This window comes from Vulpes vulpes, chromosome 8 (assembly GCF_048418805.1).
Source record: "Vulpes vulpes isolate BD-2025 chromosome 8, VulVul3, whole genome shotgun sequence".
Classification (NCBI taxonomy): domain Eukaryota; kingdom Metazoa; phylum Chordata; class Mammalia; order Carnivora; family Canidae; genus Vulpes; species Vulpes vulpes.
Window position 1 is genome coordinate 105,379,009 of NC_132787.1, and position 8,967 is coordinate 105,387,975.

Sequence of the window (8,967 nt, forward strand, 5' to 3'; positions counted from 1 at the left end):
TAACCTCTGTGTGGCTCAGTTCTACCACCTGTAAAATGGGCTTCATAACAGAATCTACATCATGAAGTCGAGACGAAGATGAAATGAGTTAATACATGTTGAGAAGTGAGGACTGCGTCTGCACATGCTAGCATTATTTAAGTGGTAGGCAGTATAATTACTAACGGTAACTCTTCCATTCTTGTCTATTTACATGTGAAGATAACAAATTGCCTCTTTGCTATTTTTGGAATGTACACACTAAACGGTAAACTCCTGAAGGCTAATAATTTATGCTGTAGGTATCACAAAAATGCTTCTAACTTTCCTGATTATCCTCTTACAACTAAAAAAAACTTCCTTTAGGAAACTTTTTCACTTAAGATAGTAAATTGCTGTGATAAAACAATCTAAAATAAGATTTCCGTATATATCACAGTATCAAGTACTTGATCTTAAATTTTAATAAAATCATAAAATTCGGTTTATAGAATATTGTTAGTGTATCTTATAATTCACCTAAATTACAAAGATTTAAGGATGTAAAAACTTCATAAGGACTTTATAGCCAGGAAGGTGCTGGTACATGATGGGTATTTGAGGAGTTGATATTGAATGACAAATAAGGGGCGCATGGGCGGCTCAGTCAGTTAAGTGTCTGCCTTCCACTCAGGTCTTGATCTCAAGGTCCTGGGACCAAGTCCCGCATCGAAGTCCCTGCTCATCGGGGAGTCGGCTTCTCCCTTTCCCTCTGCCCTTCTCTCTCCCTAACTTGTGTGCTCACTCACTCTGCTCTCTCAAATAATGATCCATATCTTAAATTGTATGTATTCTACAGAAGGAAATTCCTGTATAAACCTAATAGAGCAATTTACCTGACTTTGACATAATCTGAAAGAAGCCATCTATAAATAGCTTTTGTAGCATGAGTCATAAATGTTCTTCCTTTGAAACTTGTCTTCTGTAGAAACCAGGGCAAAGCTCCACAGTGATCCAAATGGAAACTTAAAAAGAAAGAAAATGATTCTGTTAGTTCTTAAAATACTATCCACCATATAATTTATGAAATGAAATCACTGTTCATTGTACAGAGTCCTATGTAATAGTTGCATATGGATACTTTCAGAACACCAAGGGTATCTTGTTGCAGAAGGAAGGAATAATGAATGCATCCAGTTCTAGTGTAAGAAGATATCAAAAGTATTTTTTAAACATCAAAATACTTGCCAGTGATAATTACAGAAGAAAGAACATGCCCAAACCTCCTCTCAACAGCCAGAATTATAACAAGCGCTTTAGTGCCATGAAGCTGAAACATGTCACTTTTTACAAATGAAGTTCCTATAAAATGTGTCAAGGACAGTGATGTCAAGGAGATATTCCAGGAAAGGGCTTTCTTGGTTTCAAGTTTCACAGTGGTCCAAGGTGTACACTATCTCCTTCTCACTCTACAAGTAGGAGAGTATGTTTTTTTATAGCAAGCATTTCTAACCTGTGATGCCAATATGAAGTGCTGTCTTAGATGTCTGCAATATGCTTCCAAGTAGAAAATACTCTTTTATTTTATTTATTTCTTAAGATTTTATTTATTTAGGGGCACCTGGCTGGCTCAGTCGGTTAAGTATATGCCTTCCGCTTAGGACTGAGTCCCACGTGGGATTCCCTGCTCAGTGGGAAGTCGGCTTTTCCCTCTCCTTCTTCTGCTCCCCCTACTGGTGCTCTCTAGCTGTCTCAAATGAATGAATGAATGAATGAATGAATGATCTTTAACATTTTTAAAAAATTTATTTTAGAGAGAGAGTGCATACCAGCAGAGGGAGGAGCCTCGGAGGAGGGTAAGGGAGAGAGAGATGAGGGAGATAATTCCCAGCAGACTCCCTACCAAGTGCAGAACTGGAGGAAGGGCAATCCCAAGGCGAGATCACCACCTGAGCTGAAACCAAGAGTCAGAAGCTCAAGCAACTGAGTCACGCAGGTGCCCCTTTATTATATTTTTCAAAAAATTCTGTTTATTGGGCAGCCCTGGTGGCTTAGCGGTTTAGCGCTGACTTTAGCCCAGAGCATGATCATGGAGACCCAGGATCAAGTCCCACATCGGGCTCCCTGCATGAAGCCTGCTTCCCCCTCTGCCTATGTCTCTGCCTCTCTCTCTCTTTGTGTCTCTCCTGAGTAAATGAATAAAATCTTAAAAAAAAAATCTTTTTATTAAGGGCGCCCGTGTTTTGGCTCAGGTCATAATCTTGGGGCCCTGGGATCAGCCCTGCATTGTCAGGCTCTGTGGGGAATCTGCTGGACATTCTCTCTCCCTCCCCCTCTGCTCCTCTCCCTCCAATTCTCATGCGCTCTCTGTAAATGAACAAATCTTTAAAGAAAAAATTATTTTATCTTTTTTAAAGATTTTATTTATTTATTCATGAGAGACACAGAGAAAGAGAGGCACAGACATAGGCAGAGGGAGAAGCAGGCTCCACGCAAGGAGCCTGATGTGGGACTTGATGCCGGGACTCCAGGATCAGGCCCTGAGTCAAAGGCAGGTGCCCAACCACTGAGCCACCCAGGTGTCCCAAGATAAATTTGTTTAAATTAACTCTACCACCCTCAATGTAGGACTCAAACTCATGACCTGGAGATCAAGAGTTGCATGCTCTGCTGACTGAGCCAGGCAGGTGCCCCAGAAAATACTCTTTTAAAACACCAGAATCTTAAAATCTGATAATGACCTTATAGTAAAAGTTCTTGAGAAACAGTGCTGTTAAGAAAGAAAATAACTTACTGACTAATTAACAGGAGATCAATCTCGGCTGGGTCAATTAAATCAATATATGGAAGAGCATCCATTCCTTCTAGACCAGGGTGGATCCCGCAGTCTAGCTGCAGAGACAGAAGAAAGGATTACCATCTCCTACACGTTTTATTAACACTTATTTAATAGACAATATTTAAAACAAATCCTTGACACACATAATTGAGATGGACTGTATACAGTAACACCTGCAATGCAATTCTTACTAAACATAGCAAATCTGGGGTGCCCAGGTGGTTCAGCTGGTGAAGTGTCTGCCTTTGGCTCAGGTCATGATCTCAGGATCCTGGGATCGAGCCTCACATAGGGTTCCCGGCTCTCAGCGAGGAGTCTGCCTCTCCCTCTGCTCCTCCCCCAACCTGTGCACATTAGCTCGTGCTCTCTCTCAGTCTCTTTCTAGTAAATAAATTCTTAAAAAAAAAAAAAAACAATGCACATTAACAATTCTAACTCCCCAAATATAAAATACGGCTCACAGGATACCAGGCACCTTCTTTGCAGCTAGTTTTCGTAGTCACTCTAACAATGCACGAACTCTTTTCCAAAAACTTTGATATGATAAGATGATGGGCATTTTATTTATATAGATTTGCTACTACTGGCTCTGGCTACTGTGAGAAACCAATGATCAGAAATGGGAAACTTACCAGATTAGGGCAACTGAAGTATTTTTCTTTTTAAAGATTTTATTTATTTATTCATGAGAGACAGAGAGAGAGGCAGAGACATAGGCAGAGGGAGAAGCAGGCTCCCTGCGAGGAGCCCGATGTGGGACTTGATCCCAGGACTCCAGGATCATGACCTGAGCCAAAGGCAGACGCTCAACCACTGAACCACCCAGGTGCCCGAAATTGAAGTATTTTAAGGCATTAGGGAGTGAGTTCTTCAAAGTCAGTCATTAATGAGTTACCAATTCATTTTGGGGCATTTCTACCCCACTGATACAATAAATGACTACAAAGACAATACCTGACATGTGCCTATTCTTTAACAATGGGAAAAAGTAGACAAGTGGAATCACAGAACATGATGAGCCACTGACGTGCTTTTCTAGGGAGGACTGTGTAAATCATTGCTTCTAAACCCTCTTGTAGATAAGGAAACAGGCTTAGAGGAACAGACTGCCTTGCCTAAGGTCAGGGGCCCTGATGTAAACGTCAGTATCTAAGCTTCCAAAGCAGGGCTCTATCATCCCAGGCTATAAGGGGCTGGCTGGAGCTCTGCGTGTTTGGGCATTCAGTTCTTTGGCTCTCTTCCACAGGCATCAGGAGGGAAGTTAGGTTGGTGCGACCTCCCAGAAGTGAAAGAGGGACCTTGAAGAAGCAACAGTTCAGGAGACATAGTTGACAATCTTACAATTTTAGAATACATCTTCTCAGCTTACCTACTGTTTTGTCAAATTACTAAGCCCTAGTGTATATTATTTATTCACAATACTGTTTTACAGCCTAAGCTACATATACCAACTATGACCACAGTCCTGGAAAAGATCTAACCCCACAAGATCTCTTACCCTGGAAAGGATCTACTAGTACAACAGACAGAGCCATACTATTAACCTGACTGCAAAATAATTACCATTATTTTTCTTCCTTTGAACTCCAGGATAATACATGATCTTCCTACTTCTTGTCCAGCGCCACTGCAAACATAGGGAGAGAAGAAAAGAGGATTAAAAACAAAGTCAAGCCCAATAAATCAAACCTTTTTACAATTTAAATTATGCCCCATTTGATGACAGCATTTATCTCATGCAGATAAGAATTCGAGAAACGACAAATATAGGGAAGAAGAGTATCAATGTGGGAAAAGATGGAAAGTGATCCTTGGGAGTTTTCGGGACTTTACAGCTGCTAAGATGGCGAGATGAGATGGTACAGATGCGAGAAGCCCACGGTGAAATTCAATCTTCTAAACGTTAGGGTTAAATCATGAAGTAATGGAAATGAAATCTCAGTTATGCAGATTATGTGATCATACTTCTAGGATCAGCACTTAAGTTGTAAACCCATAAGCACTTCAAAACTCTTTCACGGTCTTTAAGAGCCTAAGATGCACTCACTACATAGCTTCAATTTCAATAGATTTATTTTATTTGTAGCTGCGCCTCTCACTCCCTTTCCCCTCGAGCTTGTTATTTCAGGATCCTGGATGCCCCGGATTTCAACAATTGTCCTTTCTTCTTAAATGAATAAAACAGCCTTAATTTCCAATTATCACTAGATGCCCTTGCAGCTGAACCTCAGCTGTTGCTGCAGCCCCTCACCTTCTCTGAGGTCTTTTCCCACCTGCCCTAGGTAATGTTTCACTCACTCATTCAACACCAAGCACTGTACCCTCGGTGGCTCAGATGTGGAAACGCTAGTACCTGGAGCCTGATCTCAAGGAACTCAGCCCATTTATGAGGGGACACACACGAGATGGCTCCATCCCCAACTGGAGATCCTGCCGCAAAGCAGGATGCTGATAAAGAAAATCAAAGGACCCTGGCGCTGCCGTGACCTCTGGGTCCCCCACTTTCACTGGCCTGCAAGGCAACCTCTGAAGTGTCCCGGGCTCAGTTCTCTCTGCCACAGCAGGTGTTTCAAACTTTGTCCCCATTCCTACATTTCCCAACCTCCTATCTCCCTCTTCAGTTGCGGCGGGGCCTCCTTAGCATCAAAACAGAGGGCATCTGTCATTTTCTCAACGTCAACCTGCCTCCATCCGGTCTCCCTCCAGTTCTCCTGTGGTGACACAATAGAGCTCTTTCTGTCCAAGGCTGATCCTGCCACCATTGTTCTCCACCCTGCACACTCCGCGCTCCAAGGACCTGGCCGCAGCCAGGCGGACACTTCCCTTCCTGTCTACTTTAGCATCACAACTGAGGTGTGCTACAGGGTTCTCACCCACAAATTAAATTCCCTGCATTCTAATTTCCTTTCCCCACCACCACCTCCCAGGAGAGCCGTGCACACTCCCTGCGGCTGGTTCCTCACCTCCTCTCCCTCGATTCACCGCAGGTCGGCTTCTGCCAACCACTTTTCTGGAACTGTGCTTGCAAGGTGGCTCGTTGTTGCTAAGTGCAAATCGCCTTTCCCATCCTTCTCTGGTTCTCGCGGCAGCTTGGCACCCCTAGACCCCAGTCACTCTCCAAGTGCTCCCCCCTTGGCATTTCTGCCTCATGCTCTCATCCGTCTCCCTGGTTCCCCTTTGGAGGTCCCTTCGCACTCAGAGGCCTCTGGCCACATCCAATGTTGATACTGCAAAGTGCTCTCCCTGCCCACTTCTCAGGTTTCCTGATCTTCAGTCTCACGTTTTTGACACAATCATGATTACCAAGTCTGTATCCGTAGCCCAGAGGCTTCTGAATGGCGTTTAGGTGTCTCTCCTGGGCTAGCACACAGACACCTTAAATTCAAATGTGCCAAACTCGTTTTCACCTCAAACCCCTTGTACTTGCTTTTCTCCTGGATTATCCCTCAGATACTGACATGGTTGGCTTCTTTGTATCCTTTGGGTTTCAGTCCAAATGCCACCTGCGAAGGCCTCCTTCTGACCCCTCTTTTCATTTGCCCTTCACCAACTCTATCGTAACATAACTACATGAAGTTACTCTACCTATTTATAGTTTCTCACCATGAAAATGAAGGCTCCATATGAGCAGACATTATCTATTTTGTTCATTATTTAGCTGCAGTACCTGAGATGCACTCAATCTCAACAAATACTTCCCAAGTGCCTAAAAACTCCTAAATTATAACCTTGGAAACATTATGCTAAGTAAAAGAAACTGAAGTTGGTTATAAAAGGTTGCATATTATATGACCTTATTTAAGTGAAATGTCCAGAATAGGCAAATCTGTAGAGAAGGAAAATTAGTAGTGGTGGCCAGGGTCTGGGGATATTGGGGGAAATGGGAGTGACAGGCTTTCTTTCTGGAAGGACAAAAATGTTGTGGAATTAAACAGTAGTGATGGTTGTACAACTCTGTGAATATACTAGAAACCACTGAATTGTACACTTTCAATGGGTTGTATGGTATGTGAATTATATTTCAATAAAGCTGTTATAAAACAAGAGAACTCCCAAATTTATTCCAGATCTGCCCCAGCTCCCGTACTCCTTGAGTGAATTCCATGATCGTTTACCAGTTGCTCAATCTAGAAATCCAAGACATCCTTACACTCCTCTCCACAGCTGCCCCTTCCAGTACATCTGATGAGCTACTAAACTGTAAAGATTTCAATTCCTTACTCTCTGAAACCTACTTCTTTCCAACTCAACTTTCATTTCATTCATTCTAAGCTCTCACTGCTTTTTACTGGGATTATTTCAATTCCATCCTCCTGGATTCCCTCCACTGAACCCACTCTTATTCATCTGCTTACCCTGCTGATAGGCATGATCTTCCTAAACACAGCTCCCACTATATCTCATGGATGCTTAAACCGTTCATTGGCTCTCTAGAACCGGCGTGAAAAGTGCTCAAACTCCTCAGTAGGTATACAAGCCGGTCCCTGGGTCCCTTTCCCACCTCATCTGCTAATCTTTCAGTCACAGCCATGAGGAAACTGGCCACAACTATGACCACTCTCTTCACATGTGCCACTACTGCTGCCTGGAACACCCTTGCCCTACACTATTTTTAGTTCCTATTTATCCTTTAGGGCTCAGCTCACGCATTCTATTTCCCAGGATGCAGCCGTTAGCCTTCTCTTCTTAATTTGCTAGAGTGTGTGCCTCTCTATTCTCTTCTAACATTCCATTTACTGAGCACCTTCTATGATCCTCAAAATAAGTGCGGCTATATTATTTTCACATGAAGAAATGGGTTCAGCGAAGTTGCTGCCAGGAAGTGACAGAGCAGGGACTGAATTCCACGTCTGACCCCCAAGTAAGGATCTCCTATTATTCTAAACTATCTCTCTGGAACTTCTCACTTTGCACTGCAATTCCTTCCAAAAGGGTGAATTCAGTTAACTCGGCGCTCTCTTAGGTGCATCTCCAGTGCCCAGTGCCACGCTTGACACTTGCTCAGTGTTTGCTGCCCACAGGAAGAGAGGGTGAGTGCGAGATGAGTAGTGGAAACTTGTGTTACGTCCCCAGCAGGTGCTCAGCTAGGCCCTACTGATGGATGTGTAGATACTGCCCGCCTTTTGATAAAAAAAAAAAAAAAATGCACAGGTTAACGTGATGCTGACTCCTATCTACATGTGTTTGTGAATTCAAATTGCTCGCCTACAGGAAAAGGGGGGTGGGGTGGGAGTGACAGGCTTTCTTTCTGGAAAAAGAATTTTCTCCACAAGTCTGCTTTCCGGCCGGCAGACCGCCACCTCCACTGAGAGACGAGCCCTCCCACGGACAATCGCGGGCTGAATTTCCGTCAACATCTCCGCTCTTTGTCCTCTCCGTCTACCCTCCTTACTCTGCTAGGGTCTGAAGTCTGGACCTCAAAACTCATACAGTTAATGGATTTCCTCTTTCCCGTCTTGGCAAATGTCAAGTCCTGGAGGAAACAATAAACAGCTTTAGTTCGGCTTCGCGCCGCCACAGCCGAATCCGGGTCGGGTCCTCCGTCATCCCGCCGCCGCCAGCAGCACCGCTGCCCCCAGCGCTTCCACTCTAGCACCGAGGAAAGCGCCCAGAGGCCCAAAGCCATTCTTTCCCGCCGCCAACCCCAACATCCTCTGCCCTGAGATCGAAGAAAAGCCACGTCCCGCTCAACCCAGCAGACCCGTTCCGACCCACGTTTCTCCGAACCCCTTCAGCCTGAGAGGCCCGGCCCGCAGCGGCGGAGCAAGGGCCGGCTCCTGAGGCCTGCGGGCGAGGGGGCGACCGAGGGGGGGGGGGGAGGCCGACCCTCCGGCCGCCGCGCCTGCCTCTCCCTGCTCCCAGCTTCACTCCCTCTCGCGCTGGGCCCTTACAGGGGTCGGATCAGCAGCTGGTCACTTTCCTCGGCGGGAATCGCAGACATCTCCGAAATCTGACGGCGAAGCGGGGGTGAGGAGCAGGCGGCGCGAGTCTGCGTAAACAGAAAGCAGAGCCACCGGGAACCTGAGGTAGAAAGACCCCATCCACCAAGAGCACAACTTCCGGCACTCGGGCGCCCGCGACACCAGGCTCCTCCCCTCGACTTCCGGCCGCTGAACCCGGGTCGCGAGGCTCCTCCCCCAGCGGAGTCCGGAAGCCGGGGGCGGGGTCAT

General features: G+C 45.3%; 1 protein-coding gene across 2 annotated transcripts in view; it reads right to left on the reverse strand.

Moving 5' to 3' along the window:
* CPSF3 (cleavage and polyadenylation specific factor 3) overlaps nucleotides 1-8,947 on the reverse strand; it is a 40,548-nt gene extending 31,601 nt beyond the window's left edge. For both annotated transcript variants that reach the window (XM_026009133.2, XM_026009132.2), the window contains exons 1-4: nucleotides 8,689-8,947; nucleotides 4,361-4,424; nucleotides 2,753-2,850; nucleotides 855-983 (exon numbers count right to left, since the gene is read on the reverse strand). In XM_026009133.2, the coding sequence (XP_025864918.1) occupies nucleotides 855-983; nucleotides 2,753-2,850; nucleotides 4,361-4,424; nucleotides 8,689-8,738 (341 nt within the window). In that variant the 5' untranslated portion in view covers nucleotides 8,739-8,947. The remainder of the gene's footprint in view (nucleotides 1-854; nucleotides 984-2,752; nucleotides 2,851-4,360; nucleotides 4,425-8,688) is intronic.
* Nucleotides 8,948-8,967: the final 20 nt, after the last annotated feature.